Consider the following 16,153-nt stretch of genomic DNA (forward strand, 5'->3'; position numbering starts at 1 on the left):
ATATGCATGTGTATATAGGAATATATGTCTTTAGATAGATATAGAGATATTGTATATATGTGTGTCTCTGTACATATATGTGTGTGCATGGAGATATATACGTGTGTCTGTAGATAGAGCTATAGATGTGTGTGTGTAGATATAGAGATAAATACGTGTGTGGAGACAGATATGTGTGTGTATAAATAAATATATGTGAGTACAAAAATATGTCTTTGTGTGTATATATATACAGATATATGTATGTGTAGACAGAAATGTGTGTAGATACAGTATGTGTGTGTAAATAGATATATGTGAGCACAGAAATATGTCTTTGTGTGTAGAAATAGATATATAGATACGTGTAGATATGTGTGTGGATACATATGTGTGTAAACAGACATATGCTAGCACAGAAATATGTCTCTGTGTAGATATATAGATATATGTGTGTAGACAGATATGTATATAGATACATGTGTGGTTAAATAGAAATATGTGAGCGCAGAAATATGTCTCTGTGTATATATAGATATGTGTGTAGACAGATATGTGTGTAGATGCATGTCTGTATAAACAGTTATATGCAAGCACAGAAATGTCTCTGTGTATAGATATATAGATATGTTTAGACAGATGTATGTGTAGATATGTGTATGTGTAGATATATATATGTGTGTGTGTGTGTAAATAGACATGTGAGTGCTGAAATACATCTCTCTGTGTGTAGATATAGATATATAGATGCATGTGTAGACAAATTCATGTGTGTGTAGAGATACATATATGTCTATTGATAGATACATGATAGATACATGGGATGAGTCCTTCCTGAATCTTCGTTTGCGAAGAAAAGCCAGAGAGATACATGTGCATTGAGATGTGTGTGTGTGTGTGTGTATAGATATATGTGTGTAAATACATATGTATGTCTATAGAGATTGTGTGTGTGTGTGTCTTTAGAGCTACAGTATATATATGTGTGTGTGTAGACAGAGATATATGTACTGTACGTGTGTGTGTGCCTTTAGATTGACAGAGCTATAGATATCTATGTATGTAGACAGAGATACAGATGTGTGTACCTTTAGATATATGTGTGTCTTCATACAGATAGAGCTAAGGTGTGTGTGTGTAGACAGAGCTACAGCTGCGGGGCCTTATAGGGGGCGTCCCTGAGGTGCCTCCGCATGAGGGCCGCCTGAGGCTGGGCCTTTGGCGGGAGGCCTCCCACTCCCACTTCCGGCTCCTCCTCCAGGAAAAGGCCGCGTCGCTCTTAGTCTTGAGGCCTAGCTGAGCAGGAGGCGGCGATGGGGCCCCGCAAGGCCTTGCCGGGGAAAGGGTAAGGAACCACAAGGGGCAGCCCAGAAGGGCCCTGAGGGGCTCCTTGGTCGCCCTGGCTCAGTGCTAGGGGATTCTGGGAACTGTAGTGTTTGTGAGGCATTTCGCCTTCTCTGCCGGAGAGCTCTGGTGCCACAATAAACTACAATTCCCAGGATTCCCTAGCACTGGGCCAGGGCTGTTAAAGCGCTCTCAAACGGGATTGTTTTCTGCAGTGTGCTTTGGACCTGTATCTGAGTTTGTGTTGCTCTGAGTTCTCCATGCATTGCCTTCATTCATAGCAGCAGGGCATCAGCTGTATCCGACAGTTTGCCTTCTGCTTTAGGAGGCCCTTAGCATTTCACTTTGTTGTTGTTATTGTGTACTCTCAAGTCATTTCAGATGGCCTTTGTCAATAAAGGATTTATTATTATTATTATTATTAAAGTTTATTTATATAGCAGTCTATGTTTTACCTGGCGCTTTACAAAGTCATCAGACAAGATACAGATATAAAAAAAAACCCAGCCAATGGCATACAGTCTAAAATTATAATGAAAATGTAAACTTTCCCCAGTATTTAATACATGTATTTAAGCAAAATTATAAAATAGTGACTTAAAATAAGTAGAGCAGGCTATAAAGACAAAACACACTAATGCATACTTATCTAATGCTCACTGCGGTCCAAAACACACTACAGAAATAATCCAGTTTGAGACCACTTTAACTGCCCTGGCTCAATGCTAGGGAATTCTGGGAACTGAGACATTTATCCACCTCCATTAGCGAACACTCTGGTTCCACAATAAACTACAGTTCCCAGGATTCCCTAGCACTGAGCAAGAGCAGTTAAAGCAGTCTGAAACTGGATTATTTCTGCAGTGTGTTTTGAGCCTGAGTCTGCAAGGCTGTTGCTGGCTGAGGTCTTGGAGGCCTTTCATTCACATGGCTCTCATAATTCAAAGCCACCTCAATAGCAAATAATAACAATGATGGTTTAGTGTATCTAAAAAAGCCATGATGATGAGCTAACTTTCAGACAGGATTTGTTCTTAGTTTAGGAATCCTGACTGATCAGGACTCACTTACCCATAATTCCAGTTCTGGATATCACTGGGTGCTATTCCCTTGTTTCTTTACCATTTTGCACAAATGACAGAGTAATTGGTTGCAGGAAGCACCATATAGCAGATTCACATACTGGTTTTTAAACCAGGATTCCCAGCTTTTCATTATATGCCAAAGTTCTCGCTTTCTGAATGAAGCATGAAGAGCTAAACTCCACAGTTTTTAAAACGTTCACCCACCAAATATAACAATGCTGATGCTTTATGTGGAGGTAGAAGCATTCAGCTAATTTCAAAATCTAGTCCTAGATATGCAGTTTCCTTTTCCAGAGGTGTCTTTCAGTTATGTTTTATAAGATTGATGAATTGATTATGGACCTTATCACTTGGCTTATTAATTTGGTTTACCTCTCCCAGTTTAAATTTCAACTTGGGCTGCATCCTGATCTTATCAGAAGGTTTTTGCTGCTGAATTTGCCTCCCGAATACAGCCCAAGTTCATGCCCACTTCCAGGAGCGCTCCTGGATTTTCTTGAGCCGGAAAACTCCCGGATTTGAAAAGAGCCGTGTGCACATTGATATGACACTGCACATAGTGTATATCAATGTGGTATACACTCATCCCTCCATATTTGCAGCTTTGATATTTGCAGATTTGATTATTCTTAGATTTGATTAATATGTTCTCTCTAGGAATATCTAGGTCCTCCAGTGCAAGTCTTAACTAAAAGTTGCACTGAAAGACCATTTGTAGCTCCTCCAGTGCAGTTCTATGGCCAGTGTCTGTTGGATGTTGACCACAGAGTTGCACTGGAGGACCTAGAGATTCCTAGAGAGGTGTCCTCTAAGGTAAAAAACATGATGTTTTGTTATTTGCGGTTATTCCATATTCACGGGGGTCTTGTGCCCCTAACCCTAGTGAATATGGAGGGACAAGTGTATATCTTTGGAATATTTTGCCTCCTGTTCAAGATAGCAATAGTCACCCTTCCAAACGCATGGATCTGAGATCCGCGACCTTGAGTATCTGCGGAGCAGCAACCTCAGCTATTTTCAATGGCATGCGTGTCCGGCCTGCATGCTCATGCCCTGAGCACAGAGGCATGTCCCATTCAAGCCTATGGGGCTTGAATATGTGCGAGCGTCTGTTTTCGCGTGGGGTCCGGAACGGATCCCCTGCGAAAATGGAGGGCCAGCTGTATGGCTTTTAATTTTTCTTGAATGTGTTACCCCAAGGGAGTTTTTAAGAAATGTATTGTTTCGACCTTAACTGGTTTACATTTTGACAGCTTTCATTGAAAGCAGCAGTTGTTAGTTGACTCCCAGTGTTATTGTTAATCACTTAAGTTTATTACATTCCAAAACTTTTGGATGTCTAACTTCATCTTTTTAAACAGGAAAAAACATGAGAAAGATGCTGTTGGTGAATCAAATGAGGGCTACTTTGTGGGGCAAGTGGCTAACAGCCTGTTTCAGAATAAGCCCACAACATCTAGTACACGTCCTTTGTTACAACTGTTCAGTGCTTCTGCAGCTGAAACACAGCCAGTATATGTTGCTGTGCCAAAAGTAAGTAGTTGCTTTTTCTAGACAATTCTCAAATGTACATTCAGTATTTGAGCCATTGAAGGTTTATGTTTACATTGCCAGATTATCTTTTACAGGTGGGGTAGGAAAATGTTTTCTTTGAGGTGTAGGAAAAGATAGTGTCTCCGTTACAAGATGCCTAGCAGACCAGCACCAGGGTTAGGATAGCCTCCTCTGCTGCATGTAAGAGCAGCAGAATAGCTTAGTGGGTGCAGATCAAATATTCAGCAACTCATTGCTACCCCTGACCACTCTACATCTGGTTCCCGAGGCAGATGCCATGCTCTGCCTAATGGTAGGGCCAGTCCTGGGGACAGAGCAGTTAAAGAGTTTTCATGTTCTCATCAGGGCTGAAACCAGTGTGTAGATCCTGAATAAAATTACACTGGTGAATCTTGGTATTATTTTAGTAAATGGCTCTATCAGGAGCATCTGCTAATGACTGCTGTTGAACTGTGATGATGCCCCTGGTACCCTGATCTTTAGCAGGTTGCTTCAGTTGTTATTTTCAAGCAGTTACTGAAAATGACTTTCACCCTAGTGAGCCTTTTATGCCTAAGAAGTGGATTCATCTTAGTGCTTTGTTGCTACACTTTAATAGTCTGATCAATGTGCGTAATATGTGCTATGTTGTTATTGTTGCATTGTTTTATACAGTAAATCTTATTTTATGGTGTTGCTATAGTTTCTGTTTCTTTTTGGAATGAAGGCTCTGAGGCTGAAAAAACCTAGGCTTAATATCTAGACGTAGTCACATTGTGGAACCCCAACCTGCTTAACGGCATCTTAATGAATCTTCCAATTTTTAGTCCATGGTTAAATTTCTATGTTCATAAGAGCAAAGTCTTTACTTCTTTTTAAAACACATAACATTGAGTTGCAGACTTGGTAAAACATTTTGAACATTATTTCTCCCCAGACCAGAAATACAGTAGTAACTAATTCCTAACATTCACATTTATGGAATGCCTCACAGATTCTGAATAATAATATTCTGACAATCTAGTGACTCATGCAAGATATGACATGTATTTAATTCTCCCTGTCCCTGAATTACAGTTTATCCCATGTGGAATATACATAGCTCTTTGTCTAGCTATGAGACCTACCTAGTATTAACATGAGAATGAAGTTCTCTCTCCCTGCTTCAAAATCCCTTTGTTAACCATTTTTGCTTGCTTTGAACTGTGAAACAAACCTTAAGCCAGTTAAGAAATCAACTGAAATTTCAAGTGCAGTGTTGGAATATTTATTCAACAATAGGTCTCAGATTTCTTAGAGCTTGCACTGTGATAACCACATTTAAGATTGCAGTCCTATGTATGATGGAGCACCTTTTCTGATATGTTGCCACTTAGATATTTATATTAAGATGATCTATGCAGGGTCTTCTCTGAGTGGTATGCCCTCCAGATAGCAATACCTTCTATTTCTCATTCTGTTTTCTCCATTGAATTCTTTATTTTATCCTTAGCACCTTTGAAGAGCAAAAAGGGGACAACCAGCTCCTTGTTGTTGGTATTCCTCTCTTTTTACTACCCTCAACCTTTGCTAGCATTATTGTCTTTTCTAATCAGTTGTGCCTTCTCATGATGTAACCAAAGTATAACAGCTTCAGTTTGATCATCTTGTGTTCCATGGTGATGTCAGGTTTGATCTGTTCAAGGACCCATTTGTTTATCTTTTTGGCTGTCCATAGTATCCTCTGCACTCTTCTCAAGCTCCACATCTCAAATGAATTGATTTTCTTATCTGCTTTCTTCGCTGTCCAGATTTCATATCTATACATGATGATGGGCGATTTTAACTTTAGTGTTCATTTGTATATCTTTACTCTTTAGGATCTAGTTTAGTTCTTTCATACCTGCCCTTCCCATTCCTAGTCTTATTCTAATTTGACTGCAGTCTGTGTTCTGATCAGTATTTGATACAAGGTACAGGAAATCTTTAACTGTTTCAATTTCTTCATTGTCTAGATTGAATTTATGTAGATTCTAATCTGTGACTTTTTCTGCTAGTAGTATGGTGTCATCGGCATATTTTAGATGGTTGATTTTCCTTCCTCCTATCTTCACTCCTTCTTCTGAGTCTGAACCTGTTCTTCGTATGATACTTTCTGCATACAAATTGAACAAATAGGGTGATAGAATGCATCCTTATCTGACCCCTTTGCCAACTGGGAACCAATTTGTTCCTCTATATTCTGTTCTAACAGTAGCCTCTTATCCTAAGTACAGATTTCTCATCAGGACTATCAGATGTGGTGGCGCTGCCATTACCTTAAGAGCCATCCATAGCTTTTTGTGATCCATGCAGTCAAATGCTTTGCTATAATCTATAAAGCACATGGTGATTTTCTTTCTGGAATTTTTTTTGTATGCTCCATTAGCCATTGTATGTTTGCTTGGCTGCAGCTGCCATACATCTGGGGCATGCATATGTCCTTACTGCCTTTTTCTCTGATCCTCAGCACTCCCTCCCATTGAATCAGGACTGTTTGGAAGTGAGGACGGGAGGAAGCAAACTCTGGAAGTGTCTACCCAGGCTTTGTGGCAGGGTGCAGCTTTTAAAGCCAGCATGCAGACAGTTAAAGTAAAATTCTGGAACTGCATTGTCAGTGAGGCTTAGGTGCGAGGCTTTACCCGCTAGCTAAACACACTCAAAGACAAGGATGGATTTGTTTCTTGTAAAATGGACAGAATACCGATTGCACATTTTGCCCCATAACTCTGCTAGAGAGGGGCTAGAGAGATGCTCTTATTTTAAACGAAAGCTTGGAATCTGTGTCAGATGGTGGTTCGAACAGGAATCAGGTAGTATGCCTAGAGGCTGGGTGAAATCTGTCCAACTCTAGATGTTGAGTCTTTCTGTCAAGACCAATGTTATTCTCTTCAACTTTGTCCTGTTTTTCCTTCCAAAATATATTTTTTCACCCAATCTTGACTGTTGCTGATGGCTCCTGACAATGCAGTGTTTGGACTATTCTGTTAGCCACATCCTCTAGCTGATAACTTGTGGACACTTTACAGGACTCCTTTGGTCAAGTTTGGTACTTTTTATAGTGGTAACAAACACACTAAACTCCTACAAAGAGAATCTTTTTGGATTCATAAGTTGTCATCAAACATACCCAAGGGTTTAAACGATCGGTTGGATTTAAGTTCTTTTTTATGAAATTGTATATATTGGTTAATATTGTATATATCAGAGACAGATATGGATATGGGAAGGAGGCCAGGCAGATTATATAGAGCTATATTATGCTCATAATGTATTTAGAATGAGTCAGAGTTGTTAGGTACCTTTCAATTATTATAAGTGTTATTATGCATTCAGCCATGGTTTGGGCTTACTTTATGGGACATGTAGGATAGTATGTCTCTAGAGGATATATCTTTAAGAGAATTCAATGCATCATTCTATCACCTGCAGCCTATTGCTGAGGTAGAGTATATTATGACTTACTATTCCTGTGAACTTGTACCAGCATTCTTCTTATCAGTCAAGCCAAGCTGTTTAATGGTGTGGGTAAGATATAATGATTCTATTTTGTTTGTCAATTATATTATATTTTATTGTGTATTATGTTACTGATGGTAATTAATGTATCTTTGATTGTCAACCTTGTGCATTTAGAAGTATGGAACACACAATGTACTATATTAATCCGGTTATGAAATTAATATGCTGATGAAGACCTTGGTGAGTCGAAACGGCCACACAGGACTCCGGAGGTAGCCGTCCCATCTGAATTCAACCTATAAGGACCCTGCTACCAGCCAATATTATCAGTTCCAACTTCAAGTTCATTTGCTCCTAAGCATCATCCATTATTATTGCTTTTTAAATTGTGGACTTTAATATTATGTTGCAGCAGTAGAACCACTTTCACTGCTAAAATCAGCAACATTGTTCATATGGACTGTTACCACTCCACTCTGCAGATATATATTGGCTATCATTGATGTCTCTTGTAATTATGTACCTTGATATATATATTTTGTGAATAGAAATAGTCTAGTTATTACACAGATCTCTTGTTGTTCCCGTTTTGTTCAGTCTCCTTTGGTCTTTACCTAAGGATCAATAATTCTTTCATAGTGACCCCAGATTAGCTTAGGCCCGTTACAAATGGGCCTTTGTGGTGCCCCCGTCATGTGCTAGGGGTTGGCTGAGGACTGCCGAGAATAATGGTGGTGCCCTATACACATGGACGCCGCCACTTTGACGTATCGGACGCATAGCGTCAATACGTCGCACCCCAGATGTGACACCGCGAGTGCGCGAGTAGCACCTCGCAGCATCCCATCCGGGGCGCAAGAAGAAGCGCCATTTTGGCGCTTCTTCGCTGCGTCCGGGAACCACACAGTTTGGCTGCTACGGGTCTCAGACGCAGCAACCGGTGGCGGCGGCAGAGTGCCGCTTTTCGGCAGTCTGTAACCCGCCTTAGTTTCCTTAAATGACCCTGGACTAAGAAAATATGAGTACCATTCACTTCCAACTACCAGAGATGCTGTCTTCCTTTGAATCTGTAACTGTATTTTCTTTCTGTATTCAAGCCTTCATGTACCATAACCTTCACAGAGTTCTGCGGCATAATCAGATATACTTTAATCTCAAATTTAATTTCAAACTGAGATATTTAATCAGAGTCATAACTCTGAATACCTATGCTTTTATCATCACTATTAATACTAAACTGGAATCATTATATATCCAGCCCATATGATTCCTGGTATGTGGTTGTAGTTCTTATTCCATTGTACTATGGTAACATATGGACTAGCCTTTAATTCATGTGAGAAAGACGATTTAAGAAGGAACTCAGTAATCCTTCATTTATGTCAATTTTTCACCTGAATAATAGCTATCAACAGCTTTTAAAACCGCTTCTCACCATAACAAAAATGCATTTTTGTTTGAAGTTCTTCTTCATATTTTTGTCATATTTCAAAATAATAGGCATCTTCTTAAAGGCATCAAGGTAGTTGTGTATTTACAACAAATGCTTTAATAGTTGGAAGAAAGTGTATAAGAAATCACCTATGAGAAATTAATTTTAACATAATTATATGAATATGAAATGTTTAGCCAGGGATGGAACGAAGGATGCTAAACTGAAGTTTTTCCTGATATTCATGCTATTTTATTTTTGCATTGTGGTTTTGCTTTAAAAAACCCTTTTGGCTTTCCTTTAACAAACTGTTTTAAAAGCATCCTTTTGTTTCAAAAAGGAAAACAAAAAACGCAAGCATGCAGAAGAGGAAATGGCTGCAAAAGTTCATAGCTCATCTACTAACATACAGCCTTTGAAAAAAATGAAGAAAATTAGCAAAAAGAAATTTTCTCCAGCAGAGAAAATGCTGTCAAACAGGTAAATTAAATGCTTTTAATCTGTAAAGTTCAGGTGAAGTATTTTAGAAATTTTAGCTTTTAGAAATACAGCATGAGATATGCCTTTTTCTTGACTTCTGCTGATGACTCCAGTAATTTTGTAGTAGTGATTGCACTCAGTCTTAGATTAGAAAGAGTTGATGACACAAAATAGGTAAGTAAATAATGAATTGGATCTTAGAATTTCACCCTATGCATGTATGTTCTAAAGAACATCTAATAAACCCAGGAAAGAGTATATAGGACAACATTCTTAGTCTGTCTATACAGTACTACTTTTTTCACACATTTGTTGACTTCCATGTAGTTTGAATGATGATACTTGCATTGCTTCTTATACTATTGTTTATCTAGCAATTGAGCCCCCCCCCCGACTAGTTCAATTTAAAATGTATTATTTTTTATGATTGTACAAAAAACTCAACTTGTAATAACTTGATTGCTATTATTCACTGTTAATTCAAGGGAATTTGCTTTGGAACAAGCAGATGAAGAAGAGGAGGAAAAAGAAATAAAAATTAAACAAAAGTTGAAAAATAGACATTCTCAACTGGTTACCAAGTATCCCTCAACTTCAGATGAATATGCTAGAATAAAACAAAAGAAAACACAAATCACTAAGGCTGAGGAGATGCTAAAAAATAAGAGGACACTTTTTGTGGGAAACTTACCTGTTAGTTGTACAGCACAGGTGAGTGACTGGTGGACAGTCCAAGATGTACTTCTTTTTGCTTGAATTTATGTTCCAAGCACTCTAAGCGATATTTTTATTTACCGGTACTTACCATATTTATAGATTTCATTTCATCCACAGATATCAAATTGTCTCCCTCCCCCGTTCTATATTTGCAACAAGCAGCCTTACAAATTGGTCTGAGATGTACCAAGTAGCATAAGTTTCCCCAGCGAGCTTTATGACTGAATGGAGATGTGAATCTGTTGAAATCTTTGGAAAGTTCCTTGTTTAGATGATTGTTACCAGGATTCCTAGGGCAACATAGCTGCAGGACATGCTGGTTTAAGCATTTAACTTTAGTCTTCCTAGCTCTATCCAACACTTTAATATAAAGTGGGCAAAGTGCAGCCTGCGGGCTGCGTTTTGCCCTCCAACAGCCCTAATGTAGCCATCACCACATTGTATCCCTCATGTTTTCTAGCTGGTGTGTCACCTCATCTGTCATAGGACCAGTGGGTTCCTACCCTCAAAACAAAGTAACACCTGATAATTTTCAGTTTGAGAAAGAGCTCCCTCCAGGTCTAAAACAGTTCTGAGGGCCTCTAAGTCATAGCAAATTGTCTTGTACCTTTAGAGAGCATAGTGACACCGTGTAAGTGATAAAAAATATCTTGGCTTCTCTGTAGGGGTGTCTGTGCATCCTTCTTAGGTTGGGTGGGAGGTATATGCATCTTCCAAAGGTTCAAAGTTGCTCCTCTGTAGTTGCACCACTCTCTCCCATTCATATAAGTATGTATCCCTTGATTTCATTGGAATTTTGTTCTGAATAAAAATACTTAGAGAATATAAGTACTTAAATGATAGCTTTTACCTAAGTTCAAATCTTGTATTGATTTACTGTTTTATTCTTAACACCAGAAACTTAATATTTAGCTTTGAACAAGCCTGGGCATTGAGTTTGTATTTATCTTAAGTATTGTTTCTGTTACTGAAGAAACAATAATTTCCTAGATGGTCTTGGGTTTTGTATTCCTCATATTACAAACCAGTTAAAACACAGGGAATTTGGGAATTCAATTCAGTCTGTTTAGATTAAATATTTTCTTCTGTTTACCTGAAATATTTGCTTCTCATTGTGTATCATGTTTGCATTAACAAATGAACCCAAAATTTTGTTTAAATTTAGATGCTGAAGACATTTTTCAAAGAATATGGACAAATCGAATCAGTTCGTTTTCGTTCTGTGGTACGTCTGTTACATTTTATGTTGGCTGATGATTGTTCACTGGGAGAGAATCTTTAGTCACAGGAGAGGCACTATGTTTTATATATTGTATTTTTGCTTGATTACGTGTTAGGACATAATGAGGTTGCCACATACCCTCCCAAAACCTTTATGCATACTAGAGGAAGGGTAAAAGGACTCTACTTGCACTGAGCTTGGAACAGGCAACATGACTCTATTCATCTTCCAGTTAGAAAGCCAGGAAAAAGAATTTCCTGTAATGTCAATTTTGGCTAACACATTTTGGAAGGCTGAATTGATTACTCTGAATGAATAGTTGGTCTCTGTTATTCCGTATTCTAATCCAGTGCTACCCAAGGTGGCAGTCTGTGGACTGATACCAGTTGTGACCAGCGGCTGCTGGTCCATGGCAAGTTTCCAAGAAAGAAACATTTGTAGCTAATGAGCACTAATATGGTATTAGTCTTGATTAATTTTAAAAAATCCCTGTCCCCTAAATCAGATAGCGAGAGAGGCACTAGTCTAATATGTTCCCTAAATATTTTATAATGATTTAGATTTCTCTTAAATTGGATATATATCGAACCTGAAAACCTCACTAATCCAATGGTTTCTTTTGCAATGCTGTTTTCCAATCAGATTCAAAATATTTGTAATATGACATAGCTGAACAAGGTCTGTAAACTAACCTGTTTTCTCTTTCAGATTCCAGCTGAAGATACTCTGACAAAGAAAATGGCAGCTATAAAGTAGGTTATGTAACTTGTGTGTTCCTTTTGGGGAGAACTCCCCCACCCCCACCCCTTTTTTGGGGGGGGGGTTGTTGTTCTGCATTTTAAATCAGTTTCTTTCTAGCTGCTACATGTTCTTACTCAGTAGTTGTAACAATGGCAACTAGAATGCCTGGTCATCATCCTGAATTACAGTTTTGCATGTCCTGTGTTACAAGCATATCAATTGGTTCAGTGCTAGAAAAGAGTTAATACTGTGAATTGGCAAACCAGTACAGTGGTGCCTCGGGTTACGAAATTAATTCGTTCCGCGGCTAATTTCGTAACCCGAAAAACCTTCGTAACCCGAATTGCCATAGGCGCTAATGGGGAAAAAAGCCGCGGCTCTGCCGCGGCTCCATTTAAACAGCGCCGGCGTTTTTTCGTAACCCGAAAAAACGTTCGTAACCCGAAACAATAAATCCCTATGGGATTTTTTCGTATCCCGAAAAATTCGTAAGCTGGGTAATTCGTATCCCGAGGTACCACTGTATTGATAAAGTCATTGCCTAAAGAGAGTTAGGTTGCATCATTGCAGAAATAATCCGATTTGACACCACTTTAACAGCCATGGCTCAATGCAATGGAGTTCTGAGAACTGTAGTTTATTATGAAGCTAGGCTCCCCTGTTATCCCAAATGTTTCTGTATCCCTCCATAGTCCTTCTCAAAATGGTGACAGGAAGTGATGTGTCATCTCTTCTGGTTGCCTTTTTGAGGGGAACTACAGAGGGAAATGGAGATATATTTGGGCTCACTGTTTATGTGTGTGGGAAGTCTGAAAGGAAATTGCTCGCCTATATTGCAGAGCCGAGGAAAAGCAAAATAAATATGGCTTTAGTAAGAATTTAGGGATTGTTAAGGATTATGTAATGCATGTCTATTCTTTTAACTTGCTCTGAACTTGTTACTTGTTTCAAAACTATTATAGTACAGTTAAAAAGTTTATTTAACCAGCTGTGTAATTTGATCTGATCTCGGAAGCTAAACAGGGTCAGCCTTGGTTAGTACTTGGATGGAACATTGCCAACCAACACCAGCTGCTATGGGCTATATTTAAGAGGAAGGAACTGGCAAAACCACCTCTGAGTATTTCTTGCCTAATGAAATCATATGAAATTCATGGAGTCTGCATAAATCAACAGGCAGTTTGAAGGCGCACACACACAATTTGATCATAATCAAGTGTCTTTTCTATCTGTTCTGGACCAAAGTGGAAATTAAAGTTATTCTGCAGTTCATAACCCATAAATGTAGATCAGTATGAATGGCATTGTAGCTCTGAAATTGCTTCGGCTTCCTAACTGGAAAAGATGGAAATTACTTCTTACTCAATCCTTACTGTTAGATAGAGCTGGTATGAGCATAGCTTTTGAGGCAGATAAAAGCCCCCTAAAGTATTCCCCAATATTTGTGGAAAGGGACCCTTTTTCATTCAGCCTGGCAAAATTAACCTGCATTTTAGATGGGAGAATGTATAGATGATCTAGTATTAGGACACACTGATTATACATGTTTGAGAGGGATCAAGAAAGTATAAGAGTAGCAAATTCTTTTGAAAATATGCCATGTCAGATTAAATTCAATATATTTTTCAACAAAGTAACTATTTTGAGACTTGTATAAATTCTACAACCAGTCTTAAAAATTTCAGTTAAATATATAATAATTTTATTTATCTTCTACAGGCGAAAATTGCATCCAAACATGAAATATATTAACGCTTACGTCGTTTTCAAGGAAGAATATGGTGCTAATAATGCCTTAAAATGGTATATTTTTTTAAAAGTTACTACTTGTGTTTGATTTTATAAAGTAACAAAATACATATTTAATTATATAATTCTAACTCAAAGCATGTTACTCTAACCTGTATATCCTTTTTCAAAAATAATGCAGTGTGTCAACTAAAAACCAATAGTAAATGACTATTTTCTCTCTCTCTCATGACTTTCCCCCATTATGGCTTTCATAGTAATGGCACTGAATTTACCAGTGGATTTCACATCAGAGTCGATCTTGCTTCACAATCCACGTGTGTAAGTAATTCAAATGGTATAGAAGGTTCCCCTCTGGACCCTTCTTTAGGTTATTGATTCAGTTTTTAAAATGTTTTTGCTTTTTTTACAGCATGATAACAAGAGATCAATATTTGTGGGCAACCTCCCTTATGGTAGGTGAAATTTCATACTCTTCTTTTCAGATAAGTGTAAATTATTCTACCAGAAAAGCTACTCTTCTGGAGAGCTTAATGAGAACCACTTCTTTTATACCTTCTGTTGATGAGTGGATTTAGAGTGCGTAGGAAGTTATTAACAATGTACTCAAATGTTTACTCTTTTAAAAAGCTATTTGCTCCTAGGTGTCAGATGATGTATATTGTGACAACTTTAGAAAAGATATTGGCCTGTTAGAGACATGTGCATGTCTAAGTCTCTTTTGGGATGCCTAAAAGCTATTCTCTTGTCCTTGCACTCCATCCCCAAACTTGCTCCCAGCCTGAGGGAGCTGTCAAGCCCCGGAAAGTTCTACTGCTGCTCCTTCTTACCAGAGGGAAGTGGAACACAGTTTAGATCATGAAGATATGGTGACTCTGGGCTCCCTTTTTTTGGTCCACTCCATCCGTGAGCACCTCACCCCCAACTGAGTCCAGCTGCTATTTCATGGTCTGAATTGCTTCCCTACCCTCCTGTTCCAGAGGAAGCAGGAGCAGCTGCTTGTGGGGCATGATAGATGCTGGGGGTTAGGGTGGAGAAAAGGATGTGGAACTCCAAAGATGGAGCTATTCCCCAATATAGGATCTTGGATATTATGTTATACGAAGAAGTCTCCACCTGAGCAAAGCTGCATTCTCTACCCTTCCCTTTTTGCCATACATCTGGAAGAAATTACACTTTAATTTTATTTCCATCAATTCTTGGCTTGCTACATATAAATCAGGAATGATATTTGAAAACTGTTAATTTATTGGATTATTAGTAGTTAAAGTAAATTCATTTTAGGGTAAGAGTGGGAATGTGTATCTTTTCCCAGATGTTGTCCCAATCTGTTTTAGACCACGATTGTTGGTTTGTGTATAAGAGAAAGTGAGGACAATGAATCATATTATTATTATTATTATTATTATTATTATTAACCTTTATTTATAAAGTGCTGTAAATTTACACAGCACTGTACATACAATCTTTTTAATTGGATGGTTCCCTGCCATCAGGCTTACAATCTAAAAAGACACGACACAAAGGGAATGGTGGTGGGGAAGGGGCCTCTCTAGTAGGATAATACATATAAAATACATAGCAGTACAGGAAATGATTCAATAAAACAGACAACAAAAGAACATCAAATAGCAAGTGACAATTATGCAATACCTGGGAACACATAATTAAATATAATTACTTTTATATAATTAATATAAAATTCTCCACCTGGCCTCATGGGTAATAGAGAGGATATGAACCCAAGACTTTTTAAGGCTTGCTGATGCTACTGCATGCATGGTTTAACATTACATGTGAACATAACCATACTCTTACATAAATTCAGAGATTAAAGTAGTTATTGCAAATAGTAAACATGTCTTTCATTTAAATTTTAAAGAAAAATGTTCAGAATTTTGTTCATACTCCTGCAGACTATTGCGATTTAATATCAGCATGCTTTCCTTTCCAAATATTGTTTGCTTACAGATATTGATGATGATACTGTAAGAAACCATTTCTCTGAATGTGGAAGTGTAACGAGTGTACGAATTGTGAGAGATCGCAACACAGGCACTGGCAAAGGATTTGGTTATGTTCTGTTTAAGGTATGTTAATTCTGATTTTACCATGGCATTCTATTATGCCAAATTCGTTGAATACTTTCTGAAGTTGAAGTGAAGTGATCACCAAACAGCAACAGAATGGCATTGTTAAAACTCTAGCTGCAGTTGTACATGACTGAAATCTTGAGACTTTCCTTGATCCTCATTATTAAGATTTTCCTTGTCTCACCAAAAGTGAGTAGACTATTAAGACCTTCTTGGACTTATATCTCACTAAATAGGATATAGCACCTACACTAGGCCCCAGTAAATGCTGTTGTCATCTCATAACACCTCCCCTACA

General features: G+C 38.2%; 1 protein-coding gene across 1 annotated transcript in view; it reads left to right on the forward strand.

The window, feature by feature from the left end:
- The first annotated feature begins 1,175 nt into the window (after nucleotides 1-1,175).
- The window catches only part of RBM34 (RNA binding motif protein 34), a 17,268-nt gene continuing 2,290 nt past the window's right edge, over nucleotides 1,176-16,153 (forward strand). Inside the window, exons 1-10 of the mRNA XM_042446005.1 lie at nucleotides 1,176-1,324; nucleotides 3,770-3,941; nucleotides 9,194-9,333; nucleotides 9,819-10,044; nucleotides 11,216-11,275; nucleotides 11,981-12,024; nucleotides 13,733-13,816; nucleotides 14,020-14,083; nucleotides 14,175-14,217; nucleotides 15,734-15,852. Coding sequence (XP_042301939.1) covers nucleotides 1,293-1,324; nucleotides 3,770-3,941; nucleotides 9,194-9,333; nucleotides 9,819-10,044; nucleotides 11,216-11,275; nucleotides 11,981-12,024; nucleotides 13,733-13,816; nucleotides 14,020-14,083; nucleotides 14,175-14,217; nucleotides 15,734-15,852 — 984 coding nt within the window. The 5' untranslated portion in view covers nucleotides 1,176-1,292. The remainder of the gene's footprint in view (nucleotides 1,325-3,769; nucleotides 3,942-9,193; nucleotides 9,334-9,818; nucleotides 10,045-11,215; nucleotides 11,276-11,980; nucleotides 12,025-13,732; nucleotides 13,817-14,019; nucleotides 14,084-14,174; nucleotides 14,218-15,733; nucleotides 15,853-16,153) is intronic.

Source organism: Sceloporus undulatus, chromosome 1 (genome assembly GCF_019175285.1).
Source record: "Sceloporus undulatus isolate JIND9_A2432 ecotype Alabama chromosome 1, SceUnd_v1.1, whole genome shotgun sequence".
NCBI classification, from domain to species: Eukaryota; Metazoa; Chordata; class Lepidosauria; order Squamata; family Phrynosomatidae; genus Sceloporus; species Sceloporus undulatus.